The sequence below is a fragment of the Rana temporaria genome, chromosome 7 (assembly GCF_905171775.1).
Source record: "Rana temporaria chromosome 7, aRanTem1.1, whole genome shotgun sequence".
Classification (NCBI taxonomy): Eukaryota; Metazoa; Chordata; class Amphibia; order Anura; family Ranidae; genus Rana; species Rana temporaria.
The window spans coordinates 161,497,702-161,514,302 of record NC_053495.1 but is presented as its reverse complement, the minus strand read 5'-3'; the positions used below and the strand labels follow the sequence as shown (position 1 = coordinate 161,514,302).

The following is a 16,601-nucleotide window of genomic DNA, read 5'->3' as shown; positions in this document are numbered from 1 at the left end:
ACAATTGGTTGCACGGAAGTCGGTTCTTGTTAGTAGGAAGTTAACATTTAGCAATTGGTGCTTTTGCACCCACAACCTCCATTAGTCATCAATCATTAGTTTTGACTTTTTTTACCTGACTAGATCTTTTTTTTTTTTTATTGATTTTAGCTGGAGGTAAACAGAACAGGAAGTGGGAGAAAATTGCTTCACTAAAGCCTTTAAACCCTGACAGAGGAAAGTCTGCCAGGGATTCCATTAAAGCGTGTGTTACCCTAAAAATAAACATTGATCCTGTTCCTTTAAAGCTTGAATAACAGCACAGTGCTTGGGCTGTGTAATTTGGCCCCTTGTATCATCTAAAATAGCTGGATGATCCTGCCTGGTGCTGCCCTCCCCTCTGTAAACTGACCACGTTTATCATGGCTGTCAGCTCGTGTCAGTGCCCGCCCCTCCCCAACTGCTGCTAAACTAACTTTGAAGTTTTCAGACAATCCCCAGTGTTCCATAATGCTACGTGCCCAGTGTGTGTGCTTAAAAAAATGCCATTCTATACTTTATTTCAGAGTGCCGAACGGCGCTCACGTGACCGCCGGCCTCGCTCCTCCACTCTCAGCCCCACCCGCTGTAGCTGTCAGATCAGGAGAGGGAATGGCGGGCGGTCACCTGAGAGCCAAGCGGTGCTTAGAAATAAGGTGTAGAATGGCACATTTTTAACTGCTTGCCGACCAGCCGCCGCAGTTATACGACGGCAGGTCGGCTCTGCTGGGCGAGAGCATGTAGCTATACGTCACCTCACCCAGCAGCCAATAGGGGCACGCGCGCGTGCCTGGCACATGCGATCGCTTGTTACAGAGCACACAGCTCCCGGTCCTATCAGGGGAACATACTTAAACCCCTTCCCCGCCCCCTAGTGTTAACCCCTTCCCTGCCAGTGGCATTTTTATAGTAATCCAATGCATTTTTATAGCACTGATATAAAAATGCCAATGGTCCCAAAAATGTGTCAAAAGTGTCCGAAGTGTCCACCATAATGTCGCAGTACCAAAAAAAAAATCACTGATCGCCGCCATTACCAGTAAAAAAATATTTTTTATAAAAATGCCATAAAACTACCCCCTATTTTGTAAACGCTATAACTTTTGCGCAAACCAATCAATAAACGCTTATTGCGATTTTTTTTACGAAAAATATGTAGAAGAATACGTATCGGCCTAAACTGAGGAAAAAAAAAGTTTTTTTTATATATTTTTGGGGGATATTTATTATAGCAAAAAGTAAAAAATATTAATTTTTTTCAAAATTGTCGCTCTATTTTTGTTTATAGCGCAAAAACTAAAAACCGCAGGTGATCAAATACCACCAAAAGAAAGCTCTACTTGTGGGGAAAAAGGACGCCAATTTTGTTTGGGAATTGTCAGTTAAAGCGACGCAGTGCCGAATCGCAAAAAGTGCTCTGGTCTTTGACCAGCAATATGGTCCGGGGGTTAAGTGGTTAATAAAGCACACACACTGGGCACATAGCATTATGGAACACTGGGGATTGGCTGAAAAATACAAAGTGGGTTTACAACCACGCTAAGGATACTTTCACACTGGGGCAGTGCCAGCGTTAGCGGTAAAATGCTGATCGTAGCAGGGAGCTTTCAACCCCCAAGAAGGGTTTAAAAATGGGTTAAAAGCACATGTGATGCGCTTTTCAGGTGCTGCGAAAGTGGTACCCATTAAATTCAATGGGCAGGGGCGGTGCGGGAGCGGTGTATACACCGCTCCCACACCGCCCCAAAGATGCTGCTTGCAGGACTTTTTTTCCTGTCCTGCAAGCGCACTAACCCAGTGTGAAAGCACTCAGGCTTTCACACTGGGAAGGCATGAGAAGCGCTTTTTTAGGTGCTTTACACGTGCCCATCCTTAGCGCTAGAAATAGCGCCTGTAAAGTATCTGAAAACTGCCTCCCATGCCGCCGAATGTGAATGCCAGGGAGCTTTCACACTGGGGCAGCGCGTTTGCGGAACGTTAGGAAAAGTCCTGCAAGCAGCATCTTTATGCGGTTTGGGAGCGCTGTACACGGTGCTCCTAAAACGTCCCTGCCCATTGCAATGAATGGGCAGCGCTTCTAAAGCGTTTCGAAAGCGATGCAACACTGGCGTTTTTAACCCCTTCTTTGGTGTTAAAAGCATCCCGCTAGCACACGAAAAGTGCAGCTTACACAGCGGTGCTTTACCGCTAACACACGGGCGGCCCCAGTGTGAAAGGGGTCTTACAGTTGTCACTGGAATTTGAACAGAGATCAATTCTGCCAGTGGGGACACCTGCTCTGATGACTACGGTCCAGGGGCGGACTGACAAATCATGGGGCCCCTGGGCGATAGAAGATTATGGGGCCCCTGGGCTTACAGATGGCCACCACGCCAGGAGGCAGTGCAGAGGCGGGGCAGCTAAAATCTCAGGATTTTCATATCAAAAGCATGTCGGTTTCAGACATATCAGGGACAGATGTAAAAAAAAAACACCGATTTTGACATACTGTCCCTGGTTTTACTGAGCCTGGCAACCCTGATGGGGCCCCCTAGTGGCATGGGGCCCTCAGGCAGTGCCCGAGTGCCTCACTGGTCAGTCTGCCCCTGCTACGGTCTATGATGGGACTTTCCCTCACTGTTGTGTCTCTTGGAAAGTAAGTGAAGGAACATCTCCCCAACATTTTACAGAAAGTAAAAAGTTTGACAATTTTTTTAACCATTCTCTTCATTCTTCATTCTATTTGCTTTTAGCAAATCAACCCCAATGTGCCCATGCCATTGTTATTGGCATTCATTCAGCATACAAGTTTGTTCAATTGTTACTTCACAGTCATTTCAGATTATTATTAGTTCTATAGAATTCTGAGCAGCACGTTGACACACACAGGGTTAGCTCTAAAGAGCGATAATTGAGGAAGAAAGTTAAAAGGGGAAGTTGTTACGTAGTCCAGAAAAGCAGTTTCAGAATCTCTTTCCAGAAACTACAGAGAGTTACTTTGCTTCCTCTTGTGTCATCCACACATTCTGACAACATCACACATGACCGAGAGCTGTGGGTGCTGAAAAGGCTCCAACATTTGTGTGCCATATTAAACTTTTGGACCTCTGGTATCAGGGCAACCTCAGAAATGGCTCTTGTGGAAATGATGTCGCTTTGGAGTGAAGGAGTGGCTGCAGCAGACAAAGGGGACTGGGCAGGGGCCCTAAAATTGTTCACCACCATCACAGAGCCTAGAGCCAAGATCTGCTTCAACATCGGCTGTTGTCATATTGTGATGGGAAATTTACAAGAGGCAGAAAAGGTCAGTAATGCTGTAAGAGGAATACCATTCATGTGCCTGGGGTTTAATGAGATACAAAAGGCAAATTTATAATTGTGGTCTAGGGTTGCCACCTGTCCGGGATTCACCCGGACAGTTCGGGTATGGAATTATATGTCTGGGTTTCAGACTGCCTGAAACCCGGACACATTATTCAGACTGGACTATGGCTTCCCAGCAGGGTTGCTGGCTGCAGTTGTCTAAGCTGAATGTCTGTTACACTCTTTCACACTGCCCAAAGCCAGCACTAACACTCCCCTCCCCCAAACACACACACAGATGGGAGAGGAGAGAGGGCTCGATCGAAGAGCCTCTTCCCCCACCCCACTTTGTTTTCCCACACTCCAATCCCCGGCGCAGTGCCTAAGAAAGGGAAAGTTAGGGCTGAAAATTTAAAGGCCAGCCGCCTTTAGATATATCTGGATGAGAGGTGCTGACTGCTAAGTGACCTCACCACCCATCCCTGTCTGTGACTAAAGTCTTCCCCTTCTCTCTCCTGCCTCTAAGTACACTAAGGCAAATCAGGGTTCTCAGAGCACCCCTTAAATCAGATTTCCCCTTTACACCAGATTCCACAGTGTTTCCTGTGAGTTCAGATGTAAAAGGGGAACTCTGTGGACTCTGATGTAAAGGGGGACTCTTGTTATTAACTTCATACGATTAGAAATGTTATTTAATAGCAAAATATATGTATAGTTTATGCAAAAAAGCAGAAATATTATAACTCAAAGAAACAGGGGCCCAGATTCTCAAAGGACTTACGACGGCGCAGCGCCATGTACGCCGTCGTAAGTCCTAATCTGGCCCGTCGTATCTATGCGACTGATTCTTAGAATCAGTTACGCATAGATATCCATTGGATCCAACAGGCGTAAGTCTCTTACGCCGTCGGATCTTAACTGCAATTTTTTTTTGCCCGCTAGGTGGCGCTTCCGTCGATTTCCGCGTCGAGTATGCAAATTAGCTAGATACGCGAATTCCTGAACGTACGCGCGGCCGACGCAGTAAAGTTACGACGTTTACGTTAGGCTTTTCCCGGCGTAAAGTTGCCCCTGCTATATGAGGCGCAGCCAATGTTAAGTATGGCCGTCGTTCCCGCGTCGAAATTTTAAAAAGTTACGTCGTTTGCGTAAGTCGTCCGTGAATGGGGCTGGACGTCATTTACGTTCAGGTCGAAACCAATGACGTCCTTGCAACGTAATTTGGAGCAATGCACACTGGGATATTTTACGGATGGCGCATGCGCAGTTCGTTCGGCGCAGGGATGCGCATCATTTAAATGATACACGCCCCCTACCCGCCGAATTTGAATTCCGCCGGGTGATTTACGCTACGCCGCCGCAACTTTACAGGCAAGTGCTTTGTGAATAAAGCACTTGCCTGAAAAACTTGCGGCGGCGTAACGTAAATGAGATACATTACGCCTGCACAATTTTGCGCCCATCTACGTGAATCTGGGACAAAGAGTCCACAATAGCCCTGCATCAGCACTGCAATCAAACTTGCGTTTGTAAAAAGTTAATATGAATGACAGTTAGTGTAGATGACAGGGATGGCTGTGATTGGTCAATGGTCTTATCATAAGTGCTCCTTTCACCAAGGGATGTTCACCACGTGGGGGGGATTGGTCCCCTTAAGGGGATGCACTCACCAAATGTAAGATCACAAAAAGCATTTCATACACATCCGCTTCCACTGTCTGTGGTCACCACCTTAGATACACTTGATGTTTGGTTCCGTGATCATATATGTGGAAAATAAAATCCATATAGAGCAGTACCGTTTAAAAGTTTTAATGACCCAAAATACCCCCTTGTACATATATGCGTACCAAACAGCTAATGAATACAGGCAAAACAGATCGTGTGTTTGCTCAGACTAACTTGACCCTGAAGACTGCTGTTTCTAAGTTCCTCCAGCGTCTTCCTGGTTTGCGTCCATGGAGCGCACACATCACTTCCGGTTTAAGGGGACCAATCCCCCCACGTGGTGAACATCTCTTGGTGAAAGGAGCACTTATGATAAGACCATTGACCAATCACAGCCATCCCTGTCATCTACACTAACTGTCATTCATATGAACTTTTTACAAACGAATCAAACAAAGTTTGATTGCAGGGCTATTGTGGGCTTTGTTTCTTTGAGTTATAATATTTCAGCTTTTTTTCATATTCTACATTTTTAAGCAGCTGCTATATTTTGGTATACACATCTGATTGTTTGACTTGGAGATCTTTGTAGTAAGTTTCTAAGCGCTGGGCTGTACTGCTAGGCAGGGCTACTCTCCAGTACTTTTCGCATGTATAGTTTTACTAAAAAAAAAAAAAAATTGCCCTGCGCTGCTAAAGTGTTTGGGTTTGACTTAAAGAAAAGGTGGCAATGTTGTGGTCGCGGACTAAGGGGCTGTATAAACACGTGGTTGAGCACACCCCCAGACTCTAAGATGCCAGGGCAGTGGACAGGGACAGTACCATTGACCAATCCAAGAAAATGGGGCCACTCCACAACTTCCCTGCAACCTTATGCAATACATGTGGTTGTGGTGCAGTGGCGTGGCATTTACAGGGTTAAAGCAGGTGGGATAACACAGGCAGTGAGGTATATATTTATAAAGTCAGATATCTTCATGATCTAAATCAGTGATTTGGTGACATAATGCGTAGGGAGGAGCTAATTACAATTCACCACGAGATCAGAAGTGTACGGGCCGCCATTTTATGTGACACCACTCTATTGGTTTACATTGTCTCCAAATTGTGGCCCTTTTCTTGCCTTTATCCAGCCATTGGGGCTCGGTCCTCCCACTGATATAGGGAACTATTCCTTCCACTGACACCAACAGTGGGGCACTATTCCTCCCACTGAAACCAACGATGGGGCACTATTTCTCCCTTGGAAACCAATGATGGGGCACTATTCCTCCCACTAATATCAATGATGGGCAGTGCCGATCCTGACCTCCCTGGGGCCCTAAGCAAAATGACATGTCACATTAAAGTTGAGAAGGGGGGGGGGGCTGCTGAAAATGACATGTCACATTAAAGTTGAGAAGGGGGGGGGCTGCTGAAAATGACATGTGACATTAAAGTTGAGATGCGGGGGACGGGACGCTGCAGAATGTGACATGTCACATTAAAGCTTAAAGTCGAGAAGCGGGAGGAGGGGGTGTTCTGCTGTCGTAAATGACATCTTACATTAAAGAGAGAAGCAGGGGGTACTGACTTCTTACCTCTTCTCCCATGCAGCCAGCAGGTTGAGAAGCGGGGTGAGGGGCCAAAAATTACTTTTCACCAAGTGGGGCCTCTAGTAATTTGGGGGGGCCCTCCGCAGTAAGCCTATAGGGCGGATCGGCCCTGATGATGGGGCACTATTCCTCCTATTGCTAACCACCAACTTTCTTTACTCCCACTAACACTGGGACATTCTCTACTCAGTCGGCCCCCTAAATTCTGAAGGACAGTAAACTGGCTCTTTGTTTAGAAAGTTTGTAGACAGATGAACTCTGCCAGTGGATCCACCTGCTCAGCTGAGAATTTGTCCACTGATCTGAGCAGGCGGATGTCAGGTCTGTATCCGCTTATGCAGAGCAGACACGGAGACAGCAGCAGCTTTCCTCTATGGGCAGTCGGATGGAAACGGACCTGATGTCCATTTCGATCTGACTGTCATTCAATCTAATCTGCCAGACATATAGGGAATGAATCCCACATCCATCTGTTTTTAGCACACAGGATCGGATAGGATGCAGGCGGGTGTCCGTTCCATAGAGAGCATATCCACTCCATAGAGAGCAATGGATGGTCCAATCAGGTCTGCCTAAAAGACTGACGGTCTGTCAGTTTGAAAGGGGCCTTAGAGTTCATGTTCTCTATCCTTTTATAGAATGGAGGAAATTGGTGAACAGACCTCCAATTATATACATTTACCTATGGAGAAACCTTTGCTGCCTGAGACATTTTTGAATATTTTGCACACAGGTATACAAAATTGTTTTAGGCCTAAAGATTTAGTTAAAACCCCCAAAATTATAAATTTTCTGAAAGCCGAGACGGAGGAAAATAAAATGGTGATAGTTGCAATTTTTCTATGTCAAATGATATTTGTGCAACAATGTACAAGTGCAAATTGTTTGTAAAAACCCCACTAAAGTCAATTTTAGAGCAGACAAATGCAATATATTACCTATTTTTTTTTTGTAAATAGAAAAGATGAAGTTGCACAGAATAAATAGATTCCAAACACGTAAAGCCTTAAAATTGGGTTTGCTCATGAAAGACAACAAACTTTTTAAAATTCTAAAATTTTTATAGGCAACAATTTAAAAGCCCCTACAAGTCGTGTTTAAAGTTGATCATGAATATTAGCCCTAACATTATTGTGATATATACAGTAATGTTTAATGCAATCTTTATTTATATCACATAGAAAACCAAAAGTTCCTTATGTGATACGAATTTGTTGACAGTTTCTTCTTATTGAGACTTCAGGGGCCTATTCGACCACTGAACTGCACTGAATTGTACTCGCGCAAATGCTCCCGATACTTTTTTTTTTTCAGAGCGAGAGCGGGCGGAGAGGGAGCGGCGAGCGGAGCAGTGCAGTCCTCAAAGAGAAAGCCAAACCCCCCTCCCCCCGCCGCCGTCTAGTTGATAAGTGCGGGGAACAATACAGTGCCCTTGTCCGGGCACTTTGATAGACAGATCACCCGTCCCAGGATTGGATGGGTGATCTGTCTATCAAAGTGCCTGGACAAGGGGGAGGGGCTATATATGACGAGGCGCGGCGGGGGAACACACAGCTATTCAAATGAAAGCTGTATTGTTCCCTGCGCTGATCAACTAGGCGGCGGCGGCGGGGGGGGGGGGGGGGCTTGGCTTTCTCTTTGGGGACATGGCTGCATTTGTGGGGGACACGGCTGCATTTGTTGGGACATGGCTGCATTTGTGGGGACATGGCTGCATTTGGGGACACGCCTGCATTTGGGGACACATTTAAAAAAAAGTATCGGTATTCGGTATCGGCGAGTACATGAAAAAAAGTATCGGTACTTGTACTCGGTCCTAAAAAAGTGGTATCGGGACAACCCTAGTTTTAATATATATATACACACACACACAGTATAGTATATTTTACAAGTGTTAAACACAAACCGTCAATGCATACAGTGTATTTTCCACGGAATGCCATAAAATAATAAAACTAATTTAGAAAAAAAAAAAACAGAAAACAATTGAAGCTGTTACCAAAAAATAAGATAGTTTTATTGATTGCAATTTAGTTTTTTAGTCAGCTGCTTGACTTTGCTGCAGTTTTTGTAAATTGGGTTCATCCAGTCACAGCTAAAACAAATCTGAAATGTAGAATACCTAACCCTGGCAATAGTAGCAGGTCCAATCCTGGTAATTCTGAGGCGCTCCCCCAAATAGCCGCTTGCACTGATCTGCAGATACTTCCTAAGTCAGATTGGTCAAGCCAAATCCTAAGCCTTACTATTGGGAGTCTTCACTAGCCAATAGTGAGGCACAGGATGAGGGAGCAAGGCCACTTTAGGTTTGTATAAAAAACAACAAGGTTGAACTTTAAAGCATGAAATTAAATTGTTTTATAACACAAACATTTCTGTCTTTTAGGCCTTCAAATCCACTATTGAAAAAGACAAACATTTGGCTGTGGGGTATTTCCAGTGTGGCTCCGTCTTCTACAAAGAGGGAAAGTAAGTAATAGTACAGGCTACAATAGGTTTATTCCCTAAAGCCTAGGTTCACACTGCTGCGAATTCAAAATCGCAGTAAAATGCGCGATTTTACCGCGATTTCGCGACCGCGATTTCGCGGCCGCGATTTCGCGGCCGCGATTTCGCGACCGCGATTTCGGCCGCAATTTAATGTAAATCGCGGCCCGAAATCGCAAAAAGTAGTACAGGAACTACTTTTTGAAATCGCAGATGCGGCGTCGCACTGATTAGGACAGTGCCATTGCCGACAATTGCCGGCAAATGCCGCCGATTTGAGATGCGATTTGACATGTCAAATCGCATCTCAAATCGTTCCAAATCGTACCCAGTGTGAACCAGGGCAAAAGTACCTTGCTGTAGGTCAAGAAGATCTATTTCTTCAGATGCATTCATGCTTGAGTTTATGTTACTATTGCCAGCATTTAAAGGGTTAGTTTACCTTTACCATAAAATTGCCTATGCAGGTAGGGGGTCCCTGACAATCAACACAAACTGTGCAGCTTTAACTAACGATGGATAATGCCTTTGCTATACGTATGCTGTTATGTACCTCCAGAAGCCTAACTTTACAAGTCCCACAGATAGCATCATCCCATCCTTCTTTGTTGCTAATAGGAGACAAAAAATTAACAGTTACTCGAAAAAACGGTAATTGATGGTCGGATTTTAAAGGCAAGACGGGAATATATGAAAAATATAAATTTTATTACAAAGTTAGAAATTTAACAAAAAACAATAGAGATAATAAAACCATATAGGATATATAGGCCCGGATTCAGATACATTGGTGGGCGTAACGTATCTCAGATACGTTACGCCGCCGGAAAATAGGGCGCAAGTTCCGTATTCAGAAAGAACTTGCGCCCTAAGTTACGGCGGCGTAACGTCTGTGGTCCGGCGTAAGCCCGCCTAATTCAAATGGGGATGATGTGGGCGTGTTTTATTTAAATGAATGGTGACCCCAAGTATGTTTTTTTTTCTACGAACGGCGCATGAGCCGTTCGTGAAAGAATCACAGTGCGCATGCTCGAAATCAGCCATGAATAAGCACTGATTTTGTGCGAAACGTCGGCTGTTCCCCTGTTTCTGTTGCTGTGATTTGGTGATGAATTTGCTGTTCATTTAATAAAAGACAACCTGTACGGTTTTTGGAGTGCGGCCATCCATCCTTCATTCAACTTTTATGCTCGAAATTACGCCGCAAATCGTCATTGCTTTAGACGTGAACGTAACTTACGCAAGCCCTATTCGCGAACGACTTACGCAAACGACGTAAAATTTTCAAAACTCAATATTTAACATAGGATACACCTCATATAGCAGGGGTAACTTTACGCCGGAAAAAGCCGAACGTAAACGACGTAAAAAAATGCGCCGGGCGAACGTACGTTTCTGAATCGGCGTATCTACCTAATTAGCATATTCATTGCGTAAATATACAGAAGCGCCACCTAGCGGCAAGCATAAATATGCAGCCTAAGATACGACGGTGTAAGACACTTACGCCGGTCGGATCTTAGGGAAATCTATGCGTAACTGATTCTCTGAATCAGTCGCATAGATACGACAACACAACTCAGAGTTACGACGGCGTATCTGGAGATACGCCGTCGTATCTCCTTTCTGAATCCGGGCCATAGTGTACATGGACAATATCCTCTGTACATCATCGTTGATATTGTCCATATACACTATATATCCTATATGGTTTTATTATCTCTATTGTTTTTTGTTAAATTTCTAACTTTGTAATAAAATTTATATTTTTTATATATTCCCGTCTTGCCTTTAAATTTTGACCATCAATTACCGTTTTTTCGAGTAACTGTCTTCTTTTTGTCTTCTAAATTTACGGATGTGGCAAATGTGAGTGCTCCCCCCTTTCCCCTTTTTTTCGTTTTTTGATACATTTGTTGCGAATAGGTATCTGCTCCCCCCTGAAAGGTTCCAAATTTGACACCGGAGGGGGGGGGGGGGAACCGGATAAGCAGAAGTTAAATTTTTGGGTGGAACTGCGCTTTAAGTGAGGCCATATTTCTACTAGCCTTCAGCATTCTGAACACCATATAAATACTGAAGAAATTACACTTTGCTACAATGTAAAGTAGTGTGTGTACAGCTTGTATAACAGTGTACATTTGCTGTCCCCTGAAAATAACTCAACACACAGCCATTAATATTTAAACCGCTGGCGACAAAAGTGAGTACACCCCTAAGTGAAAATGTCCAAATTGGGCATGTTGTGTGCATTGTTGAAAAAAAAAATGTAAGAGCCTTTCTTGCCAAAAAATTGTAGAGTACTTAACACAAAAATAAAGATATGCGCATATCAAATGTTGTGTGCATTGTTGAAAAAAAATCTCTACTTACAGATTATAAAAAAAATACTTATACTTTTTTTCGGAATATCCGCTTCCTCAGGGGATTTACACAAGTATACATTTGTCAGATGAAAAAAACACGAAACATGTAGAGCCTCTATACAATATACTGTGGATGGTTGGACATTTAGGGCCAGATTCACATACAATTGCAGCGGCGTAACGTATCGCATTTACGTTACACCGCCGCAAGTTTTACGGGCAAGTGCTTGATTCACAAAGCACTTGCCTGTAAACTTGCGGCGGCGTAGCGTAAATCCGTCCGGCGCAAGCCCACCTAATTCAAATGGGGCGTGTATCATTTAAATTAGGCACGTTACGAACGTACTGCGCATGCTCCGTTTTGAAATTTCCCGCCGTGCTTTGCGCAAAATGACGTCGCACCGACGTAATTTTTTGAACGGTGACGTGCGTTACGTCCTTTCCTATTCCCGGACGACTTACGCAAAAAAAAAAAAAAAAAAATTTGACGCGGGAACGACGGCCATACTTTAACATGGCTAGTCTAAATATAAGCCATGAAATAGCAGCTGTAACTTTACGCCGGGAAAAGCCGACTAGTGACGACGTAAGAGAATGCGACGAACGCGCGTACCTTCGTGGATCGCCGTAAACAGCTAATTAGCATACCCGACGCGGAAAACGACACGAACTCCAAGCCGTACGCCTGTCGGATCGATGCCAAAAGCCGTCGTATCTTGGTTTGAGGATTCAAACTAAAGATACGACACGGCAAATTTGAAAATACGCCGGCGTATCAGTAGATACGCCGGCTTATTTCTTCTGTGAAACTGGCCCTTTATTGGCAACAATAGAATGTAAAATATAAGTTACTGCATGGTTGTCACAACATAATATATTTATTCTATGAATATGTAAATTAACTTTGTTTATTTTAATTTTTGTAATAAAAACTCTTTTTTAACTTTATAACCTAGACTGGTAATCAGTTACATATATGGTACCATAAAAGTCGACTTTAGCCTCCCTCCAATTCCCTATACATTTTGACGGGACGAAGGTACCAAAATTAACCCCCTTTTTCATATAACACTTTTACAAATATATTTGCATTCAGGTATCAAGAAGCACTTCAGGACTTTGCTCGCTGCTTCACTGAATTAAGAGGAAATCAATTGATTGACTACAAAATTCTGGGCTTGACATTTAAACTCTACAGCTGTGAGGTGAGATACAGTAATACTGCAGAATTGTTTGTTACAACAGTTACAGTATGGTTATCATGTACAGTAAGGAGGCATATGCTTGCCTTTTGCAAGTTTCACCTGGGTAATTTAGAATTCTTGTAATTTAGACCTATGCTCAACTGTAAATTTGAAGCACTGCAAATGGTCTGGTTGGAGTGGATAGTAGTTGAAGGGCTGAGACATTTATCCTGAAAAAATGACATATGTTCACATGATCTCTTTGAGATGTTGGAGAATTGGACTGTCTTGCTCCCCCATGTATATTGTAAAATACCTTCATTCTTATGTACTTAAAAAAAAAAAAAAATCATATTTCCTAATTGTAACACATTGAAATGTACGATCAGATAGCATTTTTCTCCAAAGGTTTATCACTTCCTTTTTCAAAGATATTAACTACTGTTTATTTTAGATTTTTCTTGCAATCGATTTATTTATTTTAATTTTTATATTTTTTCTTTATTTTACTCTCATGGACTATTAATTGCTAGTCATCAAGCCATCTCAATTGTATTACCATTGTATAATAATGTTGGTTCACTTTATTAGCACATGTCACTTTACACACTGAATTTTTTTAGCTAAATAGCTTCCTTTACCTTACTGCAGTCCTGGTTTTATGTTCTCATTGTTCGTTTTTGCTCTCAAGTTGCTGTAATTCTTCTCTGTTCTGGACACTTCCTGGTTGTCTGTTTCCTGATGACCACAGTATATTTTCATTTATCATGTTTATTTCAGGTTTGGCTGCCTCCCTCTATATTGGTGCTGCATTTAGGAGGAAATGATTTGAGGAACCTCAGGACTTTAGACCTTTTGGGTTTGATCAAACGGGATCTGCACAGATTTCATGCCACCTCCCCAAATACGGTCAAAGTTTTCACAGAAATAGCTCCTCGCCTGGCATGGCTCTCCTCTGACATGAGGAGGATGATGGAGCGGATGAGGAAAAGGGTGAATAGGGCCATGGAGAAATACATGCCCACCATTGGTGGTTTATCTTATCGGCATGTTGATCTGGAGGGTGGTGTTCCCGGGTTCCACAGATCTGATGGGGTTCACCTTTCGGAGATAGGCTTGGATCTAAGGACTGTAGCTCTTTTAACAGCACCTTTTTCTTCTGTATAAGATGCGCCAACAAGAATCTCAATTACTTAATTTTTGCCTCAGGCAGGCTAAACTCAATTTTAACTGTGTCAATATGTAATATGTATCCCCAAGAATTCCAAAGAGGAAACTGGTGCGCATGTTTTTTCCTCCGCTAATGGTACGCCGAAGGCCTGCGCCAAGGACTGAAAAGTGCTCAACAAGTTCGCACAACGCGTGTCATCTGCTGGACCAATAAATAAAAAATCATCCAGGTAGTGCACCACACTGTGCACCCCTGCTTGAAAACAAACTACCCACTGCAGAAATGTGGAGAAAAACTCAAAATAAGCACACAGGGGAAATGGGCAAAAGACGGAATGCTGACTTTATATCTGCCTTAGCTAGCAGAGCCCCTGGACCACACAACCTGATTTTCTCAATTGCATCTTCAAATGTAGCATATGAAACTGAACATAAAGACATGTCTATGTCATCATTCAAAGATTGCCCTTTTGGGAATGACAAGTGATGGATTAAGCGAAAATAATTAAGTTCTTTCTTAGGAACCACCCCTAGAGGTGACAAACGGAAATTTTTAAAGGGGGAAGCCCAAAACGTCCTTCTACCCGCCCCTCACTAATTACCTTCCAGACCTTATCTCTTACCACCTGGGGATAATCTGAAACTGATTTCAGGTTGCTTACCATCTTGCACCCAACCACCGTAAAGGTAGGTAATTGAAAACCCTGGGAAAAACCCTCAATGAGGGCATGAGCCTTCTCCCTGTTTGGGTACAGGTCCAACCATGGGCGCATTTTTTCCAGCCTCACTGGAGTGCAGGCCTTTGGGAAAAATATCTCTCTGTCCAGGTGCGGATACGGCGGCATTCTTTTTAAAACATTTTGCCACCGGATGTGCACCAGCACAGAATAAACACTCGTGCCTTTATTTACAAGAGGTGTTCCAACGACATTGTTGTTCATTAAAGGCAAAACAACAACTCTTCCTATAATTGGCTGACATATGTGGAACGTCAGTGCCCTGCCTAGGAGCAGGCGGTTTCTGGGATACCATTAAGTTGAGCCATAAGCCCACATGTTTCATGCCCCATTTAAGTGAGGGGTGGACAGCCAATTTCTGCCGAAATGCTTCATCATAAAATAACCACCCTAACCCCCCAACATTTTTATAGGCCTCCAGTATGTGGTCCAAATGCATACATTTGGGTTTTTCTCAGCCATCACACCTGAATAAATGAAAAATGCCTGTAGCCAATTATGAAATAATCTAGGTGCCTGCCTGCGTCTATCCTCCTCTTGTTTCTCTTCCTGTCTGTCAGTTTTAAAACCCAGCTCTTTGTGTATGGGAAGAAGGGACAAAATGTCTATGAAATCACCTTTCCAGATTTTTTCTTTCACCTGACTACTTAAGTGATAGCCTAAGGGAGAAACATCACATGGCATTACATCTTTCATATGAGTTTCTGGAAGCCTCTGATTCATTATTGTCATCCCTGCACTATTAACAGTAGGAACGGGCTGTGTCACAAGTGATTCAGAAAAGCCAGAGACATTAGCAGGAGAAGCAGATACTATAGCAGTAGAGGGAGCAGTAGTGACAGGGTTAACAGGAGGAGAGAGAGATTTCACCAGGGAATACAGGGAATCCATAATAAGCTGTAATGCCTGTGTTTGATTACACTCACCAGCCACTGGGGGTTGCCCTGTTCCCTGCTGAGCCACTCTATCCAGCAGCACACTCTGTACTGTGTCCTCAGAGCTTCGTGTCTTTTTAGCCTGGCCGTCTGCTGGCTGCGCCTGATCCTTGGTAGCGCTGAGAGGCTTGGAAGCTTTGGAAGGGGATGGCCCCCCGTTTCCTGCCTGTGTCGCGGGCTTCTTCGGACCGCCCCGGCATCTGCCGCTTGCTGGTGACCACGAACTGGTCCCCCTCTTCACGCCTGACCCACCGCCGCGGCCCGACTGGCTCCCGCTATCTTCCGCCACCATGTTGTCCTCCGCGGCCGCGTCCTCCATCCGTGCTGCAGCTGGGCTGGTCCTCCTGGTCGCCATGCTTCGCCGTGGATGGCACTCGACCGGCGGCTCGTCCACCCACTGACCCGCGCTTCTCCTCTGTGAGGTGGAACTCCCAGCTTCTTCGTCCTCCTCGCTCCCGGTGGCAGGTTCCAGCCATCGACGTAACCAGGCTTCACCTCCTTCTTCACTGGCTTTGTTAAGGAACAACTTCATCAGGGATTCCATCATGCAGGTAAGAAGGGTGTAGAAAAATCCGGCAGCACTTCGCCTGTTGATCTGGTCCAGGGAGGAAGAGGATGAGCCCCATAGCAGCTGGATCTTTATAGGCCTACCTGGGGCTTCCAGTACATTCCTTGAGATCCTATTGGACCGAGCACACCTGTAACATAAAACTGTACATATATACAATTAAACGGACCTAGCTAGCACTAATAACTACAGGTGTGTACTGGCCACATTCTCAAGCAGGTGGGCCCCAATTAGTGCCCTCCTTTTACATAAAATTATAAATGAAAAGTACTTTTGTATTATTGCTTTTCTCAGATTTACAATGAATTTTGATATGTATCTTCCAGATATTATATAATGTTGCACTGGGACATGCGAAAGTGGGCAACTGGGCAAAAGCAGAAGAGAATCTTATTCTGGCCCTCAGTCAAAAGGTAGAACCAAGGCATGGCACTAAGATAGAGAAAGCAATGCAAGAAATCCTGGTATGTATTATTTTGCAGGGGATATGCTGTAGGTATAGATCAGAGTGTAGAGGAGGGCTGGGAACCTGACTATTATCATATTTTATGCTAGCTGCATCCATTGTGGGCATTGTAAGAGGTGGTCAGA

General features: G+C 44.0%; 1 protein-coding gene across 1 annotated transcript in view; it reads left to right on the top strand.

The window, feature by feature from the left end:
- The first annotated feature begins 2,995 nt into the window (after positions 1 to 2,995).
- NCF2 (neutrophil cytosolic factor 2) overlaps positions 2,996 to 16,601 on the top strand; it is a 63,282-nt gene continuing 49,676 nt past the window's right edge. The window contains exons 1-4 of the mRNA XM_040360331.1: positions 2,996 to 3,301; positions 8,950 to 9,032; positions 12,513 to 12,621; positions 16,337 to 16,474. Of these exons, the coding sequence (XP_040216265.1) occupies positions 3,128 to 3,301; positions 8,950 to 9,032; positions 12,513 to 12,621; positions 16,337 to 16,474 (504 nt within the window). The 5' untranslated portion in view covers positions 2,996 to 3,127. The remainder of the gene's footprint in view (positions 3,302 to 8,949; positions 9,033 to 12,512; positions 12,622 to 16,336; positions 16,475 to 16,601) is intronic.